At 42.4% G+C, this 24,455-nt stretch overlaps 1 protein-coding gene across 1 annotated transcript in view; it reads right to left on the bottom strand.

The window, feature by feature from the left end:
* CACNA1H (calcium voltage-gated channel subunit alpha1 H) overlaps window positions 1-24,455 on the bottom strand; it is a 416,322-nt gene that overhangs the window by 118,223 nt on the left and 273,644 nt on the right. Inside the window, exon 5 of the mRNA XM_036737928.1 lies at window positions 6,941-7,100. Coding sequence (XP_036593823.1) covers window positions 6,941-7,100 — 160 coding nt within the window. The remainder of the gene's footprint in view (window positions 1-6,940; window positions 7,101-24,455) is intronic.

The raw sequence follows: 24,455 nt of genomic DNA, 5'->3' as shown, positions 1-24,455 counted from the left end.
CTAACCACCCCCTTAAAATTTCCTTTGCTAGTTCATCCTCAAATAATTCATGCTCCCTTAGTATGGATGTCCTTCAAAGTTCTTAATTTGGGTTCTCTTCTCTCTTCTCCTCTTTTCTCCTCTCCTCTCCTCTCTTCTCATCCCTTTCTCTACACTCTCCCCCTTGGTGATTTCTCTGGCACCCATTCACTCAACTACCTCTAAGCAGATGACTCTCAAATCTATATATCAAGTAATCAATAAACAAGCATTCATTAAGCACCTAGCGTGTGCCAATCTGGCACATACAATATGCTCCCTTAGTATCGGTGTCCTTCAGAGCTCTTAATATAGGTTCTCCTCTCTTCTGACTCTGATTTCATTAGCTTCCCTGGGCTTAATTATCTCTAAGCAGATGATTTGTGAATCTATTTATAAGCAAGGAGTCAACAAATATTCATTAAGCACCTACTATGTGCCAGTCACTGTACTGGGTGCTGGAGATAAAAAGACAAAAATGAAACAATTCCTGACTTCAAGGATCCTGGAATCCAAGTCAAAGGGCTGCACTTGAGGACCTAGAGGGCCACATATGGTCTCAAGGCCACAGGTTTCCCCAACCCTGGATAGAGAGAACAGATCATTATGAGTTAAATGGAGAAAATATCCTCTGCCTTGCAGATTTTGAACCTATAACCTTGACTTAAGAACTAATTGAAGAAAAGGAAGTATTCAAGGAAAAGCCACTGGAAGGGTCACCTGGAAACTAAAGGTAATGTGGAGCTGATAGAAAGAACTCTGGACCCATTTGAAGTCAGAAGGTCTGGGTTCAGATTCCAGCTATGCCTCTAATTAGCCATTTAATCATGTTCAAATAACTTTATCTCCACCAAAATATGGAGAGAGTAATCTCTGTTCTGCCTCCCTCCTTCTCTCTCTCCCAAGGTTATTGTGAGGATTAGATTGGATGAGACGGGAAGATATTTTCTAAATCTTATAGCACTGTACAAATGTAAAGATCTCTGCCTCAACTTCCCCATTCTGTCTTTCTTCCACCTTTGTTTCCCTCTGCCCCCAAACTCTAAAAAAGCAAAAAACAAAACAAAACTATTCCTGGCATTGATATCCTTGGGAAAGTATGGCCTGGGAGCAACCAGACTGGTCTGTGGGCTCAGAGAGATGCCGAAAGTCCACGTTTTATTTCTTTCACTCCCTCCCAGTCCATTGGCCAATCCTGTGGCCCGCTCAGCCCTCTTCACCCTGTGTGCCTTGTGGGGCCCAGCCTGTGGGAACAGGGAGAATCATCCCTCTGGGAGAAAGTACCCAAATAAGTGACAGGCTCTCCAAATGCTATACACTCATCTCTGCCAAGATTACAGCCCACTCAGAATTCAGGGCTCTGGCATTTTAGCTGAGCAGAAAACTTCCAGTCCTCTTGTTATTATTTTCTTTAATCATGGGCCAAGCACAACGTTCACACTTTAAGAAAAGAAATGCAAACATATCAAGGACGATCAGAGACAAGTTTTACCAAACACCACTTAAAAAAAAGGGACTTATGTGAAAATTAAATCCCACAGTGTCTGGGCTCTATTTCCCCCTAAACTTCTCCTTCTGTGAAAGCAAATGTGTACGAGGAGGCAAGTTAACTGGGGGTTTTCCTGGGCTTCCAACTGTCTGAGAACAGTTTTGTGTGACAAGCTTGGGGGTGACCTTGGATTACCCGTAGTGGAGGGAGAAGCTGCCTATTAGCAGGATGGCAAAGAAACGACAGAACTTTAGAACTGAAGGGGGCCTAGTTCAATCCCCAACATTTATGGACTGACAGACAGGCTCTGAGAGGGGAAGTGATTTTTCCAAAGTCATCTAGCAAAGTAGCAGCAAAGTGAGGACTAGAATCCATGTGCCTGCGCTCCTGGTTCAAGATGCTTCCTGTTGTATGGCTAAAGATGTCTCGCTGTTGTTGTTTCTTTTCCACACCTGCCTTCTCCTCCTTCTCCAACTTGGTTCTCGTGGAACAGGTTAGAAATCTTGCCCCAGTTAGTTTTCTTGAACTCCTGGACTGCAGGGAAGGAGAGGAAGAAGAGGAGGAAGAAGAGCAGGAAGAAAAGGAGAGGAAGAGCTTGGTCCTTGGGATTCATGCTAGATGACACTAAGAAAGAGGTATTCCTAAGGGCCACCAGACCTTTCCACCTGACTGAAAACTGGCCAGCTTATATATGTGAGTGCCTTGACAGTTAGGACTATGCTAGGACTTGCTTTTCTATTTGTATCTCCAGTGCTCAACATTTAATAAATGCTTTATCCTTCCTTCCTTCCTTCCTTCCTTCCTTCCTGCCTTCCTTCCTTCCGTCCTTCCTTCCTGCCTTCCTTCCTTCCTTCTTTCCTTCCTTCTTTTCTCCTTTCTGCCTTGTTACAAAGCATTGGCCTTACCTGAAATTCCCATTGCTACTCCTTGCCATCAATCTAGATCTTCTTCCTTCAAAATACCATGTGGAACTTCTGTAATCCACAAAACCATCCCAGAGGCAGATAGTAGCATAGTGGATAGAGTGCCAGACCTGGAGTCAAATCTTGTTTCAGGCGCTTTCAGGCTTGGGCAAGTCACAACCAATATCTGCCTTAGTTCCCTCATCTATAAAATGGTGATAATCATAGCACCCACCTTCCAGGGCTGTTGTGAGGCTCAATTAAGATAATGCTTGTAAAGCACTTTGTAAACCTTAAGGCATATAAATATTAGCTGTTGTTATTAATATTATTAATATTACTATCAATGTTACTATTAACCTCAATCTTCTCTGGTTACTCTATGACTCCTTATTCCCTTAGAGTTTACGTGCCAATTTGCTTTATGTTCACACCCACTGATTTATATACTTCTTTGAAAGTGTTATGCTTTTTTCCCCATGTGTTTTGGTAGGATACAGGCTTGAATTACAGCCTTGCTGTTTACTATACGACCTTGGGAGAATCACTTTACCAAGCTTGGGTTCACTTTCCTCATCAGCAAAATGGAAAGAAATAGTTGCCTTAGCTACCTCAATGGCTTGCAGACGAAGCCAAATAAAATAATGGATTTAAAGTGCTTTGTCAACTCTAAAGTATTATATAAGGAGCTACGACAATAATGAATAATAGCAATAATCCCAGTGCTTCCACTCGATCACAAATAGTAAATAATTGCTTCCACCGGAGCAATGGTTTGCTGAACACTAAACATAAAGGAGCCATCGAAGGACAGCATCCTTTCTGGGTGCTGCTTCTAGATGAGTTCCATCCAACATGAAGTCGAGAAGAATAAGATAAGCGAGAAGGAAGCGCAGCGCCCTCTGCTGGGTACTGTGGGGAAGAGAGGATCTCTGCCCTCAGGGAGCTACTAGTCTAGTGATGTCATGGTCCTCTTTGAGATGGAAGGACAGACAACGACAACAACGGGGGAGATAAAACTTGTACATGTGTGGGAAGTCCCACACACTAAGTCAGTAGAGAATCAAGTGTTAGACTGTGTGGCTCAAATGATAAAGGCAAAAGGATCTCAGGGGAAGGTGTTCTTAAGTGGGATCAGGGAAGGCTGCTTGGAGAAGGATCCAGGAAGATATACAACAGAGTGAAAGGGACGTCCAAGCACCTCATTTGACAGATGAGGACACCGAGGCACAGGGAGATCTAGTGACTCGTCCAGGGTCACATAACTAGCCAGTAAGTGTGTGAGGTAACACCTGAATCCAAATCTTCTTGGCTCCAAGGCCATTGCTCTCTCCTTTATGGCTCATTGCCTTATGGGAGGTGAGGTTGGGGCTAGGGTTCGATGGTTTGTGAGGAAGTGCTCCAGAAGGAATGATGGACAGAAAGATGGGAATAGACTCACCCCTCATGGTCATCCAGGAAGCATGCTTCCAGCCATGTTTAACACAGGCAAGCGAAGAAAGAAAACCAGTCATTTTTTAAAAAGAGAGAAAGCTTGTACACAGTCTTCCTTTAATAACAGCAGTGAGAGATCCTTGGGCCCTCAAGAGGGGAAGGGATATGAAGAAGAAAGAGAATTTGATCTCAGTCACATTCTCCTAGAAGACCATTGCATGTGAACACGGAGATTGCTTTTCACAGAAGAACATGCCTGAAAATACAAAGTCTGTCCATGGCAAATCCTTCTCTGTCTTTCCAGTTTTTTTGCCTATACAGAGGCTCTAAACCTTCATATATCAAGGGACTACTGTTCTATAGCATAACAGATCTTGGAGTACCTCGATGATGCCAGGGACTGAGGTGTATAATAACTCACACAGGGCAAGGCTCACAGAAAAAGAAATACCTAGCCAAATATAAACTCTTCGAAGGCAGGGACTATATACTTTTGGTCTTTCTGTCTCTAGTACCTAGAACAAGACCAGGCATACAGTAGGTGCTTAATATATGTTTGCTGACTGACCAATTGATTGATTCTAGCCCACATCTGGGGCAGCTAGGTAGCTCGATGGATAGAGTGCCAGCCCTGGAGTCAGGAAGATTCATCTTCCTGAGTTCAAATTTGGCCTCAGACATTTATTAGCTATGTGACTCTGGGCAAGTCACTTAACCTTGTTTGCCTCAGTTTCCTCATCTGTAAAATGAGCTGGAGAAGGAAATGGCAAACCACTCCAGTATCTTTGCCAAGAAAATCCCAAATGGGGTCATGAAGAGCTGGGAATGAAATAACTGAACAAAAACAGCAAAGGCCAAAGTAGGGGGTTAACAAAAGTAGAGAATATGAAGGAGAGGCCAAAATATCTATGATACCAAAATGGCCTTTTGGAAAATGATTCTAAGGCTACAAACCTGTTGAATAAATCACCCTCATGAGTTGGGCTTAAGCCACCTTGAATGTTGAGTTCCAAATCAGGAACTTGTTAGGAATACCAACAGCTTACATTGCTCTAATTCTGTAAGGCACACAAAAAGCTTTCTTCCCAATGATCCTACAAGGTAGGTGGAGCAAGTACTCTTAAAAAAACCCATTTACAGATGAGAAAACTAAGGTGAAGTGATTTGCCCACGATTACCCAGCTGGTAAGTGTTAGAGCTGGAATCTTACCCTGGGTCTCTCCTTTTCCCACCATTTTGCCTCTCAAAAGAGGGCAGCTTTTCCCCAAAGGCCAGTGCCAACCTGGATTCTCAGAAGGGGTCATGGCTGTTCCTACTCTCTGTGTCCCTTGGTGACGTGACTAAGTTGGTAACTGCCAGAGAGGGCAGCCCAAGGTCCCCATCAGGACATTTTTAGCTTTAGCAACCAGACGGCCCCTCCAGGTAACCAAGAGACAAAACAAACACTGTCACAATCTTCTTCCCAAGTCCTTCTTGACTCCAGGGCCTGCTAACATGGCCCAATCATAAAAACCAAGTCTGCGGATAATAATAGCTGGGATTTGTTTTGTACTTTAACGTTTGCAAAATGCTTTTTCATAAATCATCTCATTTGAGCCTCACAGAAACCCAATGAGGTAGGTGCTATTATCACCCCATTTTATAGATGAAAAAACCGAGGCTGAGAGAATTTAAGTGACCAGGTCAGGTCATACATCTAGGAGTAAGTAATTGAGGCACTATTCAAACCTAGGACTTCCTGACTCCAAGTCCAGCGCTCAATCTGTTATGTCACTGGTCTCTCATAACAGCTGGCGTGGACATGATGCTTCAAAGTTTGCAGAGCTCTCTGCATCTTCGTAACATCCCTGTGAAGGATGTACTATTAGTATCCAGAGACTGAGGCTCAAAGCCCTTAGGGTCACATAGTCCTAAAGGGCCTCAAGCCGGTGGGCCGGCTTCCTCCTCAGACTGGCGGCTGCCTGAGCCAACGGCCACAGCCATCCTCACTGGTCCTTCTAGTGTTACTCTGTCCCCAGGCCCTTTCAGGGGAGATGGAAAAATACCCTGGGCTTTCATCCCAGTCCTGACCCTTATTAGGTGCTGCTTTGGGCAAGTTCCTAGGTTTTTAGCACTAGAAGGGACTTCAGTCCTATCTTCTCAATCTACAGCAGAAAGAATGAAGTCCAATACTGTTAAATAATTTTTCCCCAGGTCACATAGCTATTGGGGCAGCTGGTGGTACAGTGGATAGAGTGCCAGGCCTGGAGTCAGGGAGACCTGAGTTCAAATCTGGCCTTAGACAACTCCTAGCTGTGTGACCCTGGACAAGTCATTTGACCCTGTTTGCCTCAGTTTCCTCATCTGTAAAATGAGGTGGAGAAGGAAATGGCAAACCACTCCAGTATCTTTGCCAAGAATGCCGAAATGGGGTGGTGATGAGTTGGACACGACTGAAACAATGACAACAACACGTAGCAACACACAGAGTGACCAAGCCCCAGATCAAACCATTGGCCCTTGAGGCAACGTTGTAGAGTGAATGAATATGGGCTCTGAGTCAGAGGGCCTGGTTCACAGGCCGCCTTTGGTGTTTACCACCTCTGTGCCCTTCCATCTCTAGACGTCTATGATCCTGTGACTTCAAGTCATGTGTTTTTTCCAGTGATTTAGTAACAGAGTCCATACTACCTAGGTTCAAGTTCCCCGCTAATACCAACAATGTGATTTCTATGTGCCTCGGTCTGCTCGTCTGTAACACAAGATCCATAGTATCTGTGGTGCCAGCCTCGCAGGATTGTTATGAGGTTCAAGTGACATGATATATGTAAAATGCTTTGCCAGCTTTAAAATGCCACATGGTACATTTATACCACATCATTTCCTCCCTGTGAGCTCTGGTTCTCTCATCTGTAAAATGTGGATGATAACACTTGCATATCTACCTCGCAGGGCTGTTCTCAAATGGAGATGGATGCATGTTCTGACCTGCAAGGCCTCCTGGCAGCCTATTCCGACAGAAGCTATCCCTTTTGTAGTTTGTTATAGACCCTCTCTCTATGCTCTAACCCTAAGCATAGGGCCAATCCTACCTGATATCCAATTGCTTTGCACCCACCTGGCAAAGTTGTTGTCCAGGAAGCATCTGTTCCTCAGAAGTCCAGCCCAGAGCTGCACACCCACGATGCCAAAGATGAAGAAAACAAAGAAACAGAGGAGCAGGACATTGCCCAGCATGGGTAGTGTGTCCAGCAGCAACGTCACCAGGATCCGCATGCCTGCGTGGGAGATGAGAGGACAGAGCACATGTTACTTCACATTGGGAGGTGGAATAGTAGGCGTGGTGGAAGGAATGATGGGTGTGAAATCAGAGGACCTAGCTTTGAATCTCAGCTCTCCCACTCACTAGCTGCATGGCCCAGGGCCGAGTCTTTACCATTCTTGGTCTAAGCTCCTCATTTGTACAATGAAGGAATTGAACCAGATGGCCACTAAAGGTCCCTCCAACTCATAAACTATGATCCTATGATCGTGAATGGCCACATTGACCCCTGGATATGATGGCAAGAGGAGATGGCAAATGTGCACCCCAAACAGGGGGTTGTGGCACCTGAGACACTGCCAGAGGAGCTCTGGTTGGTTGGGCACTTGGGATGTTGGCTTTGGGACCAATCACAGCTTTGATTATTGGAGGCATGAGCAAAACAATAAACCATCAGTGGTTCTTAATTCTCTCTGATGCTAGCCTTCAACCACCTGTCCCCAACCTGTCCCCAACCTACTAATCATGAATGATTGAAGATTACTCTTTCCAGTCTTGCCTGTCCTGGATAAACAGCACCATCAGCTGGACCCGATCTCATCCTGTTCTGCTGCAGGCTGTTTCTTATGTCTGGAATGCACTCTTTCCTCATCACTCCCTCTTGGAGGCTTTCCTTTGACTACACTCCACTGATCTCCCAGATCATATCCTCCCTGGTATCATTCTTATGTGGGTAGAGGTTGTATCATGTCCTCCCAAATTCCCCAACTTTTCCCTTTGGACTATATATAGGCTCCTTGAGAAGAGACACTCTTATTTGTCATTTTTGTACCTTCCCTCAGTATGATGCCACATAACAGGTCAATATTGGCTGAGTTTGTCTGTTGAGCAGATCAGCTCTGTTATCACTGGCTCTGTGACTTTAAGCAAATCACTTCACCATTCTGGGCCTCAGTTTCCTTATCCACCAAATGGGAAAAATCATTCATCCTCTCTGACTCTCAGGGCTATTGCTGGGAGTCCATAAACGAATAAGCATAAACGTCCTTTGAAAAGTATAACTATTTTATCCAGATTTCTAAGCTTCATTTTTTTCCTATGGAATTTCCTTGGGATTTCCTACATTGCAGGCATTGTGGTATAAAGCCTAGTAGAGATCAACATTGGCTCACAAGCTTGGTGACTCCAGGATCATATGCTTATGTCTAAGGTAGGTGGGCCAAGGGTAATTCTTAATCAGTTTTACAGAGAAGTGACTTGACCCAAATCATATATAACTCCCTTTGGGGAAAGCTTCTGGGGTCCAGGGCTAACTCAGTAAAAGCCTATCATGAAATGCAGAAAGTCCTTAAAAGAAATCACCCTTCCTTTTTCTTGCCGTTGGTGCCATCTATCTGGGGCATATGCATGGGCACAGCCTGATCACCAGGATTTCCAATGGGGTTCTTGAAGGGTGTTCCTGGGACCTAAGGCAGGAAACAGGTCACACTTCCGTAGTGTTTGAAGGCATAGAAGTTTACATAATCTTGCCAGATAACCACAGCAGCCCTCATGATAACCCTGCCAGCTTGGTAGGCAGGTACTCAGTAATATCCATAATGGTAATTATTTGTATTTTACAGATGAAGAAACCAAGGCTTAAAAAGGTTAAATAGCTTTGTCCAGGGTCACATAGCTAACAAGAAATGAAGCTTTAATCCCAAGTTTTGTGAAAGTCCAGTGCTCTTTTGGCAACACCAAACTACTTTTCAGAACAACAGTCCATCAATCAACCAACAAGCACTCGAGTGTCTACTCTGTGCTGGGCACTGTGCAGGGGATAAAAAAGACAAAAGTGAGACAATTTCTTCCCCTCGAGGAGCTTATATTCTAACAGGGGAGACATATATAAATATACACAGAATAAACACAAAATGAATACAAGGGATCAAGAAAGACTTCAAGGAGAGGTTGGTGCTTGAGCTGAGTTTGAAAGGAAACCAGAGATTTCAGGAGGTGGGGAGGTAAGAAGGGGAAGCATTCCAGGTATGGAGGCCAGACAGCACAATGAAGAAGCCACTGGAACACTCCAGGTGAGAGCTGAAGAGGTCCTGAACTAAGGTGGTAGCTGACTAGAAAGAAGAGGAAGTTTGGGAGACATGTTGTGGAGGCAGAAGTGACAAGATGTGACAACTTATAGAAATCTGGGCCTTTATTGCTACTCTTAGCAGGAGAGACAACTGGCATAGAAAGCCGGGAGCTCAGGACCATTGAGGACTTCAGGAAGTGTAGGAATGTGGGGTGAGGGGGAGCATGACAATTAAAAATTCAGTGCTTCCAATCTAATGGCTGTTATGGTTGACCTGATAAGTTCATCTTGATGTCACTCAGGCCCTAAATCTCAGTCATCTTTGACTTTTCCTTCTGCCTTACCTCTACCACTTCCATAAGATAAATAGCCCTGTCCATGCTATTTGTTCTTGCTTTTTAAAAAATCCCATATCATCCCTCTCTGCTGCTACTGCCACTGTCACCACCCTGGTTATGGCTTGTCACCTTTCTCCCCTCTTCTAGCTGCACCTTGCCTTTCAATCCATCTTGCATATGCTGCCAGATTAATTGTAAAACAATTTTGATCCTGTGTGACCTTGGGCACTTTCTGGGCCTCCCCTCTCAAATGGAAAAGACAGATGTGATCATTGCTAAGGTTCCTCCTAAGCCGGGAATTCTTTGGTTCTAGGTCATTCCTCTAATGTGGAGCCTACAGTATGTTCCTACTGCTAACTAGTTAGAGTCAAAGGTCAAAGGCTCTTTAGTAAAGCAGGCTTCAGAAGTGGATGAAACCTTTCTTTCTCTCTGTCCCTCTCTCCCTCCATTTTTCCTTCCTTCCTTCCTCCCTTCCTTCCCTCCTCCCTCACTCCCTTCTTTTCTTCCTTCCTACCCATCCCAATAATGATCATTATGAACCTATTACCTGCTCCCTTTCTTTGACCTGGGCTGATCTGCCTCTCCTTAGGCAGCTTAGTGGCTGTCCATTCATCTGGGGGCTTCTCCCATTAGCACTGGTCTTGGTGCAGGTGCCTGACTAGCCTTATTCTGACTGCAGCTATGAACTCTCAAACTCAAGGGATCCATTAGCCTCAGACTCCTCCAGCTGTGGGGAAAACAGGTGTGTGTCACCATACCCTGTCTATTTATTTGACAAAAATCATTATTTCTGTAGATACCAACACAGCGCTGAATCATCCCTTGTAACAGAGCAAAAGAGGTAAGCAAATCAACTGATACCATGGCCCATCTAATAGTGTATGTAGTATTCTGCTCCCATAGTCCCCATTTCTCTTTGGAGAGATTCAGAGTTCAAGTTCCGTTTACCATTCATTTCATTTGCATTGTTGTAGTTATGTACGTTGCTTTCCTGGTTCTACTTAATTCACTCTGTATCAATTTATACAATTGATCAATAACCAATCAGTAAACATTTATTAAGCACCTACTTTGGGCCACTATGATAAGTACTGGGGATATAAAAAGAGGTGAAAACCAGTCTCTGCCCTCAAGGACCTTACAATCTAATGGAAGTCATCCTATATATCTCTGAATTCCTAATTTTTGAAATTTCTCATTATAAAACATCCCATTTCATGTCATTACCTACCACAGTTTTTTTTTAAAAACTTCATCAAAGGACATGCACTTTGTTTCGAGTTCTTTGTGACCAACACAAGGGTTACTATGAACACACTGGTAGAGACAGGGCTTTTCTTTCAGCCTTTGACCTCCTTGAGAGTATATACCTAGAAGAAGCATTATTAGGTCAAAGGACATGAACAGATTAGTGGTTTTTCTACCTAAATCAAAAACACCTCCCAGAGTGGTTGGTTCCATTCACAACTCAATAGTATACTGTTGTGCCTGTCTTCCCATAACTCCCTCAAAGTTGGCTCTTTCTGTCTTGTGTCATCCTCACATTTTTGATGCCCATGAGCTAAAACCAAAAAGTTGTTTTAATTAATATTTCTTTTATTATTCATGATTTGGATAATTTTTCAGATGATCATTGACATTCTGCATTTCTTCTTTTGAGAATTGTTTGTCCATGTCCTTTGACCACGTATCTATAATGGAATGGCTACTGGTCTTAAATATTGGTGTCAATTCCCTACATAATTAGGCTATCAGAACTCTATCAGATATTTGATGCAGTTTTTTTTCTCTCAAATGACAATTTCCTTTCTTATTCTAGTTACATTGATTTTCCCTTGAAAAAAAAATTTAAGCTTATGTAATTGAAACTACCTATTCTATCTTCTATAAAAACTTCTGTCCTTTGCTGCAATGATGGTTGCGCAGTGGCGGAAAAAGACTTGAGATAGCTTAAGAATTTTTATAATGCTGATGAACATAAACTTAACTATAAATATTCTAACTTGTTAATTTATTATCCAAAGACTACTGGATTGACATACTATTGGAGGAAACAAATCACATAAGTATGGACTTGAACCAATAGGCAACAAGGAGTGTTTGAAAGTTTCTGAGTTGGGAAATGAGACGATAAAAGCAACATTACATCCTATGTGAAGAATGAAAGAGGAATCAAGACTTTGGGAAGCTCTACCAGGGGTGGGGAACTTGCGGCCTTGAGGCCACATGAAGCCCTCTAGGTCCTCAAGTGCAGCCCTTTGACTGAGTCCAAACTTCACAGAACAAAACCCCTTCATAAAAGGATTTATGCTGTAAAACTTGGTCTCAGTCAAAAGGCTGCACTTGAGGAGCTAGAAGGCCACATGGGGCCTCGAGGCCGCAGGTTTCCCACACCTGCGTCTAGGCCTATGATTTGGGGCTACATGAGTAATTATGACTATTGATAATATTTACATAGAGCTTTAAGTTGGCAAAACACTTTATATAGACCTGCATACATGTCTGTGTGTGCATGTCATTTGCTCCTCACAACAACCTTGTGAGATAAGTACTATTATTAGCCTCATTTTCAGAGGCTGAGAGTGGTGAAGTGGTTTGGCCAGGGTCACGTGGCTAGTAAGTATCTAAGGCAGGATTTGAACTCAGACCGGAAGTCACACCTTCTTGGTTCTATCCACTACCCCATCCAGCTACCTTACATTAGACATTAGACAAGAATTGTTATTTCTGTTGAATGATCTCCTCACTGATACCTTTTGGTTCACGGTCCCACTGGCTCATTTACAAATCTAAAGTCACATTGTTTTTATGTTGAAGTATAAGGGCAAAGTGATTTTTAGCTTCAGCAGGAGAAACTTGGGTTTGAGACCCATATTTGACACTTACTACCTGTATAACCCTGGGCTATTAATTTTATTCTATTAAGCAATTCTATTAATTCCTCAACCTTTTTGGTTCTCAGTTTCTTCTTACATAAAATAGGGGGGTTTGGGTGAGATGAAGGTCTATACAGATTTGAAATCTATGATCCTATGACATCATTGAGGACAAACAAAATGAGAAGGCAAAAAAGAGTTCAGTTAAACAGAAGGATGTCTCATAAGGTCGTGGAGAAGTGAGCATCTGACAGAGTTGGTTTCATTATGTACCTAGAAGCAGTAAGAAACCTCATCCCGTGGGGTACTGGATTGGATCATCTCACAATGAGCATAAGCAAGAAAATCAATCAAACAAACAAACCCACAATGCCAATTACAGATCTATGTTTGTATGCCCCCATTGAGGGAATTTGTTTCACTTGACTATGCATATTTGTTATAAGATATTTGTTTTTCTTTTCTTTCTTTTTCTCTAATCGGATAGAGGTAGGAAGGGGAGTAGATAGATTACTACTAATTTTAAAAATTAGAGAGGTAAGAGGATTATAGATATGAAATAATGCATGCAGTTTTGGTTGCATATATTATTAATATTAAACTATAGTTTTATTTTTAGTTACCTGTTTTACTTTGTTACAAGAAATCTATCATGGAGTGGGAATAATATGTAAATGTTTGTGATGTAAAAGCAAAACATATCAATGAGATAAAAAAAAGATGATTATAGCTTCTGGGCCAGCATCTATTGTAGAAGATGAAAAGGCAGAGAAATCTCACAAAGAACCTCATCTTCCACACCTAATCACCGCATACCTTGACACTATGACTTCAAGGTAAAAAGTGGCACAGGGGAGAATGATTAACAAGTATGTTGGGAAAGACATCTCAGATTTGAGAAACAAAAGAAGACAAAGGATTGTTGAGTATTCAGAGGCATCACCCTTATATATTATGTATATTTTCTTCTAGAAGTGAGTTAGAAAACACTGGATACGACCAATAATAAAAACTCCACAGAAAATGAAACTGACTTTATCTTAGATAGAAAATGATTGGTAGATATCATATCAGACTCAGCTATTTATGTCCAAGCAGATCATTGATCACTCAGAGCAAACTTTCAAAACAATATTAGATTAGAAGAAATGATGAAGATGAGAAGACATGGTCAACATTAAATTAGAAGAAAGGATAGAGCTGAAGGAATACTGCAAACAATTACAACAATGTGAACCTGACCCATGGGCTGATGATGTTGAAAGACAGGAAATGGGAAAAGGTCAAGAATTAGGCTTTCATTATTACCATTTCTTATAATAGATAAACTGATAATTTAAAAGTTCTCACAAGAAGGAGGCTGAAAGAGCCCAGAAACCACCTTAGCCAACCAATAGTTCAGGGACTTATCGGTGAAAGGTACATGGAAGCCCGGGGCAATGCTGATTTAGAATACAGATTCATTTATAAACTCTTACAAAGGAGGATGACGGAAGCCTATGAACAGCAACACTTCATAAAACATTGGAGAGAAGCGGAAGCAATAACAAGTCTTCAAAAAGCTTGGCACAAGACCCAGCTGGGCCACATCATACTGAGATCATTCATAGATAAAACAAATAGACAGAAAATGGAACAAATTTGACTATGTTTCTAAAAAGAAATCTATTTTTATCATCAGTGATAGTGGAACCACCAGATTTGGAGTCTAACTCCTATGCTCCCGATGTGCTTGGTATATGAGATTGAATTGGCACTTAAGAAAATGAAATCAGGAACAGCGACTGGATCAGAGCAAGGACACACTGAAGAAATCTGTTCTGGATGTGACAAAACATTGAAAGCATTGAGAGGTCATTTTATATGATATCTCAGGGAAATAAAGATCTCTAAAAACAGAAAAGATCTTGGCTATATCATTACCCTAAAAAGTGATCCAGAAAAAGTACCTACTGGTCAATAGGGCAGCTAGGTGGCACAGTGGATAGAGTGCATGGCCTGGAGTCAGGAAGACTCATCCTCCTTAGTTCAAATATGGCCCTAGACATTTACTAGCTGTGTGACCCTGGGCAAGTCACTTAACCCTGTTTACCTCAGTTTCTTCTTATGTAAAATGACCTGGAGAAAGAAATGACAAACCACTCCCTGACTTTGCCAAGAAAACCCCAGATGGTATCATGAAGAGGTGAACATGACTGAAAACAACTGAACGACAAGAAAACCAACAACATCTATTAGAGAATCCCTGCACTGGACAAATGGTTATCTGACCAATGCTCACAGAGCTCGAGCGGAGGGATCCATGATCTCTCTAGGCAGCTCGTTTGACTTTTGGACAGTTCTAATCACTAAGAAACATTTTCTTAATATCAAGCCTAACTTTGCCCCCTTTACAAACCCTAGCTATTGCTGTTAGCTCTAGCAGTGAAGAGGAATTTTAAAAAGATGTGGCTCATGGCCTCCAAGAGCTTATAATCTAATTATGGAGATGACTCACTGCAAACCTGTAATCTCAGGGTTCAAAGGTATCTTTAAAGTCATATAATAACCACTTTGGGCAGATAGGGATAGGTGACGCAGTGGATAAAGTGCTGGGCCCGAAGACAGGAAGACTCATCTTCCTGAGTTCAAATCCAGCCTCAGACACTGTATGACCCTGGGAAAGTCACTTAATCCCATTTACCTCAGTTTCCTCATCCGTAAAATGAGCTGGAGAAGGAAATGGCAAACCACTCCAGTACCTTTGCCAAAAAAAAACCCTCAAATGAGGGCATGAAGAGTCAGATATTACTGAACAACAACAAGCAACTATTTACCACTTTAGCAATCCCCTTCTATAGCATCACTGAGAGGGAGCTGTCAATGACAGAGTACTGGTCGCCTCCTACGTAGTTTCTTCCATTGTTGGGTAGGTCTGATTGGAGAAAGCTGCTCCTTATTTTCTACTGAATTTTACTTCTCTGCTATTTCCACACCCTGATCTTAGTTCTATCCTGTGGGGCCATAGTGATTAGATTCCTCCTGTCCATGACAGCTTTTCAGATGCTTGAAGACAGCCCTAATATGTGTATGTGTACAAACATACACACACACACACACACACACACACGCGCACACACACGCGCACACACATGCACGCACACACATAACCTAGGTCTTCTCCATCCCAGACTAATCATCTTCAGTGACTTCAGTTTTCACACAATTTCATTTTTAAACTCCTCATCCTTCTCGTCACCCCTTCATGAGGGCTTCCAACATGTCCTTCCCAAAATGTGCTGCCTAGTCCTCAACACAATGTCCCAGATGTTATCTGAAGAAGACAGAGTAATGAGGCTACCATATCCCTTCTTCTGAATACTATGCCTCTGTTCAGGAAGCTGAAAATCATGCGAGTTCTCCTGGCCATCATGTCACACACTACTAACTTACATTGTTTGTAATCTACCGGTAACCACAGTCATTCTGCATGGTTGCAGTGGTTTTTGAGTCTATGGAGGACTTGATATTTGTTCCTGTTAAATTTCATCCTAATAATGATGATACACATGCAAGGAGTAGTTAGTCAGTCAAGTAGCATTTATGAAGCACCTACTATGTGCCAGGTACCTATTATGTGCTAAGCACTAAGGATACAAAGGCAACAAACCAAAAAAGAAAGACCCTGTTCTCAAGGAGCTTATAACCGAATGGGGGAGGCAACATGCAAGCAACTATCTACAAACAAGATCTACCCAGGATAAATTGGGGATTATCTTAGACAGAAGGTGCTGATCTTAAGGAGGACCAGGAAAAGTTGCTTGCAGATGGTGGGATTTTAGCAGGGACTTAAACAAAACAGGGAAATCCAGGAGGTGGAAACGAAGGAAAATGTTCCAGGTGTGGGGCACAGCGAGTGAAAATGCCTAGAATAGGGAGAGGGAGTATCTTGTGTGAGGAACAGCAAAGAGTCCCATGTTACTGTATCACAGGTTTGTGGAGGGGAAGAAGGTATAAGAAGAAAGCAAAGGGAGTGAGAAGCCAGGTTACGAAGGGCTTTGAATGCCAAACAGAGGATTTTAGTATCTTTGAAGCCACACTGTGAGTGGAAAAGGAAGTGGCCTGGCCACAGAACAAGATTGATAGACCACAAATGGATGAGCAGCCAGGTGATGCATTGGCATACGAATACAAAACTGAAAGAACCAGAGAAAGGTCTCCAGTGTGTGGAGGAAATCCTCTATGGAGGCTTTACAGAAAGACACGGAAAGGAATACAACAGAACACGAAGTGGTGGATGGGTTATGGATCTCAGTAGGGGGAAAGCACACAACTAGATGAGATCAGAGATCCATGCAAATAATAAGGAAGTTTTATTTTCTCTTTTTTGTCCATCTTTCTAGAATGTTTTGAATTCCCTCCCAGTTTTGACCAGTCACTCTCCTATGAATAGGGCATAATAGAGAGAGCATTGGATTTCCAGTGCATAGAACTGAATTCAAATCCCAGCTCCATTACTTACTCCCTATGTTTTTTATTCTCCCTGGACCCCAGTTTCTTTATCTTTTAAAAGAAGAGGTTGGCAGTGATGATATCTAGGACAAAATCTAGCTCCAAATCCTATTAAGTCGCTTAACTCTGTTTGCCTCAGTTTCCTCACCTGTAAAATGAGCTGGAGAAAGAAATAGCAAACCACTCCAGTATCTTTGCCCAAAAAACCCTCAATAACGGACCCTAGCATCCTAAAGGCTTTGAATCAAAGCTGAACACTCTTACTGAGCTGAGACCCTTTTACTTGGTCCTTCTCTTAGGAATGTTGAAATCACTATCCTTAGGAGATCAGATAGGGGTGCAGGCTAGGGAGCCTGGGACAATTTTCATTCTGTTCTGCCCATTTTGATTAGGTCTTCATTCTTGTGAATGGCCAATCCATCCACCAGATTAACAAAAAATAACGAAGCTGATAAAACTGTCATTGCTCTTAGAAATGATGACTTCAAAATTGCCGTTTAAAAATCTATCTGATTTATTGCTTTGGCAGGGAAGGCACGGCTTTCTGCATGGGCTGCCTCTTCCCTGATCCAGCTCAGTGCTCTTTGTCAGTGCGATTTAAACCGGGCCCTGCACACACTGGAAGCAAAGAAAAATTATACTCCTCATTTTCCATCTAAGTGGCACTAATAATCTTCTCCCTGGGACACTTGACATTTTCTGGAGTGTCGTCCGGAGTGCTCAGAGAAAATGGCTAACAGATGGGGTCTGTCATAGACACTGCGGTACTAGGCAACCCCAAATGCCAAAGGGAATGGGAAAGAAAAGTTGTCTGGCAAAGGAAGATAACAGTCCTGAATAGGGGGGAAAACCAACATGCCCCTTGCCTACCAGGGATAGTGGTTAACTGTTCGTTTTTCTAAGGTGAGAGCTGTGCCTTGAATAACACATTATGTAACATGGGATTCCAGAGGGGAAGAGATACCATATTTATTGACAATGTATTATATGAATCAGCAGTTAGCCTTCAATTTTCATTTTGGGGTCTATTCCCCAACTCAGACAAAACTGACTAACTCTCAGATGGTTTTACAAGAAATCTCAGTTATGCTCAATTCATTTAAGTGATCCCATATCTTGTTGTTTGGGGACACATGACCTGATTTTCAACTGCTTTTGCAGATGATAAAAAATAGGGCTAGAGAGTAGAGGAAGATGCTTTAGTTCACATGATAGTTGAAAAAGAAATAGATCTAACATCTTAAGATAATAGCTTTAGAGCTGGAAGGAATCTTAGAATCATCAAATGGGAGGGCCTGAATTCTAGTCTTGAATCTTTTAGTATGTGACTTTGAGTCAGTCATGTTCTTTTTTGGGTGGGCCTTAGTCTCCTCCTCTGTGAAATGAGGGATTTAGGTCAATTGACCTCTAAGCTAATGTCTGCTCTACATCCTATACTCTTTCTAAAATATTTGTTGATGCATCCAAAGATCCCCATTTGGAGAAATCTGTTCTTTTATCGTGGCTTACAATTTGTTTGCCTATACTTAATCTGTATTGGTTAGAGTTCAGATTGGCAGAAGCCCTTTAAAAAAAGCCAACTATGCAGAGTCAATCCCCCAGAGACTACCTGGGAGGAAGAAGGTTAATTAGAAACAGCTGAGGCAGCGCACCAGCTCCACAGGCCTCCAGTGTATAATGGGGGTTGGAGCTCCTAATGAGAGAATGGAACTTCCCCTTCAACAGGCTGTTTGAGGATTAAGGTTGGTGGAGAAAGGTGACTATGCCAGAGAATTTGTCCTGAGAGTTGGTTGTTTTGCAGTCATGTCTGACTCTTCATGACCTCATTTGGAGGTATTCTAGGCAAAGATAGACTAGAGTGGTTTGCCACTTCCTTCTCAAGTCTGTTTTACAGATGAGGGAACTGAGGCAAACAGGGTTAAGTGACTTGCCCAGGGTCACACAGCTAGTAAGTGTCTGAGGCCACATTTGAACTCAGGCCTTGCTGACTCCAGGCCCAGCACTCTATTTGCTGTGTACCACATAGCTTACCTCTGTATACTAGCTTTCCTTCACAGGGTTGTGAGGAAAAGGCTTTGCAAACACTAAAGTAATAGAAAAAAATGCCAATTGTTCTACTAAAAGAAGGAATATTATTTATTTCTGGTAGACTACCTAGAGATGACTTGTTGTTCAGTCATTTCAGTCACATCTGACACTTTGTGACCTCATTTGGAGTCTTCTTGGCAAAGATACTGCCATTTCCTTCTCCAGCTCATTTTACAGATGAGGAAACTGAGACAAAAAGGATCAAGTTACTTTTCCAGGGTCACATAGCTAGCACATGTCAGAGGAAGGATTTGACTCCAGGCCTAGTCTTCTATCCACTGTACCACGTAGCTGCCCAGTGTCCTGAGAATAAGGGATAGCCAAACTTTGGAGATGTAGTACATCATGGCTTGTAGGAAATTATTAAGTAACAACGAGTTGTGAATGACATCAATCAAAGAACAAGATTCCTGCTGGGGATAGGATGAGAGAAGCTATTAGAAGTAACATAAAAGAAAAGGTAGACCTCTTATACTTAATGGTTTTCTTTTCCTTGGAGAACTACTTGACCTCTATTTGCCTGGCAAGGTTAATACTTCATTATAAGTAATAAACTACATCTTGTGACCTTCTATTGAATAAGAGACTGATAGAAGAGCATTGGAAAAGACGCTGATGTCAGGAAAGATTGAAGGCAAAAGGAAAAGGGAACCACAGAGGGTGAGATGGATAGATGGTGTTGTCGAAACAGTGCACATGAATCTGGATAGACTTTGAGAGATAGTGCGGGATAGAAGAGCCTGGCGTGCTATAGTCCATGGGGTCACGAAGAGTCCTAAATGACTGGACAAGTGAACAACAACAACAAAGAAAGAGGACAGATGGTGTCTGGTTCCATCTTCCTGTCTCTCTCACCATCTAGGGTGTGTAATGAATATTATATTGAATTGAGTATGTAAATGGAATTGAAAATGTAAATCGTGATATTGTTAAATGTGTGTGCAGTACGTACACACAGGTGAATGAATGCTGATGTGTTTGTTTCCTTGTCATTTCAGCTGTCCATGCCTAAATGCCTATTATGGCTACCATTCATTCTGTGGCATCAAATAGGGAAAATTGGTCCTGAGGACGATTTTCCAAGACCCATTAGGATTTGTTTCAGTCTTCTGACACCGGTGGAATCTTCTCCATCCCCACCACAAATATGAAACTAAGCAAAAGGAGATTAAAGATAATATCCTGAGTGCCAACTCTTCGAGTGCCAACAGTATGCTCAACCCTGTGCAGATATAAGATGAGAAGAAATACACCTTGATCCAATGAGTTTCTATTTTGTTCGGGAGACAAAATTCATATACCCGAAAGAGCAATTAACATTATATGGAGTGTAATGGTTAGATTGTGTGGCCTAGAGAAAAGTCAATTCAGGGTGAACTGGAGTGGATATAGAAGGCTTGTTGGAAGACACAGGGCTTGAGTTGGGCCTTGAAGTTCAGATGGGATTTGGCTAGTCAATTTTTCACCCATGATATCAGGCCTAATTGCTCTGGTGACTCAGGTACTAGACCAATATGCATGTCAGTGGTTCCATACTGGCATGAGTGTAGCCCACACGTAAACCTCAGCCAGCGGGGAGAGAACCAGGGAATGTTCCTTATCATTGATAATCTGGTAAAGCGGTCATCCTGGTTCCCTGGATGAAATTGGATAATAACAAAAGCAAGCACTTATTTATTGCTCTAAGGTTTGCAAAGTACTTTACAAATGTTAAATCATTTGATCCTCACCACAATTTTGGGAAGTAGTTGCTATTATGATCCCTATTTTACAGAAAAGGAAACGGAGGCAGGCAGCAGTGAAGAGATTTGCCCAGGGTTACACAGCTAGTAAGAGTCTGAGGCTGGATTTGAACTCAGCTCTTCCTCTTCCCTTCCTCACCTTCCTTCCAGGTCTGGTGCTCGATCACCTAGCTAACTCCCTATAAACACAGAGGTGAAATGGATCTGTAGAATGTCAGACATGGAAGGAACCTCGAGATAATGTCATCAAAGGATCACAGCAGCATAGCTTTTCAGCGATAAAAGATCTCAAGGCCATCTAGTACAATCCCCTCATTTTATAAAAGGACACTCAGGCTTACAGTGGTTCAATGATTCGTCCAAGTTGACAAAGGGAGTGGCAGAAGCAGGACTGAACCCTAGGTCCTTTGACTCCCAAAGCAGCGATCTTGCCGTTTTATCATAATGCCTCCTATCCCTTCAGTGGGCAGATGGAGCCGCTGAAGTCCCGATAGGGAAGAAAACTGCCCAAGATTATACAGTAAATTAGTTAGTGACAGTCAAGGCTAGAACCCAGGACTCTTGACTTCATGCCCAGTAATCCCACTACTGAAATGTTCTAGAATATTTAAACAAATGAAAAACCGACAACAAGCTTATAAGCCTGTGATGAAAGACTTCATTGTCTCATTAGGTCCCAGCTGGTGGGAAGTAGGTTTAAAGAGAGCTCATTTGAATTGGGATTTTCTCTAAAAAGGGTAAAAAAATGAGGAAGGCAGACCTTAGAGCAGGGAGCAAAGAGAAGATAAGGGGCCTTATGCTCAGCCCAAGTCCCGCAATCTTATAGGAATCCTTTCCTGCCCCAAATGATCTTTCTTGTTTCTGAACTCCCAGAACATTTGGTGTCTGTAATATACAATGTATCCCTGAATCACACCCAGACACAGATACACAGACACACATAGACACAGACACAGAGACAAAGACACAGCACACACACACACACACACACACACACACACACACTGCCCTGTCTGTGGCCTTCACTGTTTCACATATGTGAAGGTTATCTCCCCAGCTGGAGAGTGAACTTCCTGAAGGTAAGATTCATTGAGTCTGTCACTTCTCTGAATCTCCCACATAAGGTGAGGAGTATGCTTTTCTTTGATATCCCCCTGACTATAAGCTCCCCAAAGACAGGGTCTGGGTCTCTTCTTCCTCTTGTTTCTGTTTTTGTCCCACCCTATCTCATCCTGGACTAGCTGAACACAGAACTGAGCAAAGAGCAGGGTTCAGTAAACACCTGATGGATGGACAGACAGACAGATAGATGAATGGAAGGATGGACTAACAGACAGATGGATGATTTCTGCCATCCTTATATTTCTCATTGCCATACAGTTCCTGCTGGCCTTCAGATGCCTTTCTCTGGGAACCTCAGCAGAGCTGAGGTCTTTCTCCACAGGGTGGATGTCCAAGGGCCAAAGTCTTGAGTTGGCATATGTTGTAGTGGAGATGGTATTCTCTGTCTGTCATGCAAGTATCAGAACCAGAGGAGGTGTGTCAGCTGACAAATCAGGCAGCAACTATTTTTCTCCGGAACATCTGGAATTCTCTGTTGTGTGTGGGACACTTTGAAAGGAAGCAGCTCTTGGAATGTTAGCTCCCACTTTCTTATCTTATTCTCCTGCCTAGACCTCTAATCTTTTTTTTTTAATTACTAAGCATTTACTAAATGTGTACTATGTTCCAGGCACTGTTCTGAGCAATGGGAGAAAAAGACAAAGGCAAACAATTCCTGCCCTGCCTTGCCCTCAAGGATCTTCATTCAAGTGGGTATGGACAGGTGACAATTATCCAGAATATAAATAATTACTTCACATAATGCAAGGATATCCACTTGAACATGAGGGAAAACAACAAGAAGCAATCCTAGTAGCTATGCTGCAGTAATAGGTATATAGATGGGCAGCTCGATAAAGTGGATTAAGTGCCAGGCCTAGAGGCAGGAAGTCTCATCTTCCTGAGTTCAAATCTGGCCTCAGACACTTATTAGCTGTGTGACCTTGGGCAAGTCATTTAACCCTTTTCCCTTTAGTTCCTCATCTATAAAATGAACTGCAGAAGGAAGCAGCAAAGCACTCCATTATCTTGGCCAAGAAAACCCAAAATGGGGTTATGAAGAGTTGGACATGACCGAAATGGCTGAACAGCAGCAACAGCAGCATACATCTCAGTAGGACTCAGTATACATTGGTCCAGAGCACAAACATTCAAGAGAACCAAGATGTATCTGCCAATGCATAATTGTAGATTAGGAAAAACAAAGCTAGACTTCTAATTATGAAAATAAAAAGGGCAGTGCCAAGCATATGATATTCTTCAGTCAGGTCCAACTTTTTGGGACCCCGTACAAGGTTTTCTTGGCAAAGATACTGGAATGGTTTGCTATTTCCTTCTCCAGTGGATTAAGGCAAAACAAGGTTAAGTAATTTGCTCAGGGTCACACAGCTAGTGAGTGGCTGGGGCTGGACTTGAACTCAGGTCTTCCTGACTTCAGACACAGAACTCTATCCACTGAGCCTAGGCACCCAATATATGCTTATAGATTGACTGACTGACTCTTCCTGGGGTGAAGAGGGAATCTGTTGATCCATGTTTTAAAATATATTTAAGAAAAAAATGGAATGGCTCATCATACATATTCAGAGTTAAAAAATATCATTCATGGAACTAGATATTTTGGGGGAAAACCATTGAATTCAGGACAAAGGACTAGATTTAAAATTGTATATATATCTTTTCCAAATAACCAGTTGTATAAACTCTGCTGTCCTTTTCTTTTTCTTTTAGACTAGTTTGCCTGTGAGGAAGTCCTAACATTTACAAAAATAGGAATTTAACCTCAAGCTTCAGGAAGCTATAGAAAATGTGCCTTCCAATTCCACTCCATTCAGCTCAATTACTGTGTCCTGAGGGCCTGCTGGGGTTTTCCCAGCCCTGAAAAAAAATCTTGTTTCAGATTCTAAGCCAGTCAATGGATTGTATCTTGCCTGTTATTAAGGCACAGATTCTTCTGTATTTTGAATGCTGTTCCCTGCCTTGCACTGCCCCTTAGCCCCCATCTTGACTGATGCAGAACTCTGTGTCAGAGCCTTGGTTTTCTTAGAAGTATCCCAGAATCATAAATTTAGAGCTCATTTCCCACAACCCTCTCATTTTATAAATGAGGATACTGAGGCACAGAGAGGTTGAGGGCTTTGTCCAAGATATCCCAGGTAGAAATGGTAGAGCTAGAATTCTAACCCATGTGCTCCAACTCCACAGCCAGGGCTAATTCTACTGCATATCACATTTAAAGCAGGAGAAAGGGCTCATGGCTTCTCAAGGATTGCAAATAAGAAGCTCTCCGTTGTCTGTTTCACTGTGATGCTGACAGTCTATACTGGTCCTGCCACATCCATCTAGAAATGGGTTTGGTGATCTTATTGACTACACCTGGGCTCTAGTCTCAGATAAATCACTTATTTGCTGTGCGACCTTAGGAGAGTTATTGCCCCTAGCTGTTCTCCAGTGTACAATGTGGAGGCTGCATAAGACAACCTCAAAGGTCTCCTCAGGTTCTGACATTCTTTGGCCCCATGCTGCAGCAGATGGGTTTCAGCCAATGCTTCTTGGATGATGCTGTCTGGGCCCCTCTACAGAGAGGCTATGGTGAGGATGGCAGGAGCCTTGGGCCTGTGTTTCTTAATCTAGAGCCTACTGTATCCATTGCATTTATTGATTGGG

This window comes from Trichosurus vulpecula, chromosome 9 (genome assembly GCF_011100635.1).
Source record: "Trichosurus vulpecula isolate mTriVul1 chromosome 9, mTriVul1.pri, whole genome shotgun sequence".
Classification (NCBI taxonomy): domain Eukaryota; kingdom Metazoa; phylum Chordata; class Mammalia; order Diprotodontia; family Phalangeridae; genus Trichosurus; species Trichosurus vulpecula.
Note: the sequence above shows the minus strand (reverse complement) of the source record. Positions and strands in the feature narration are given on the sequence as shown.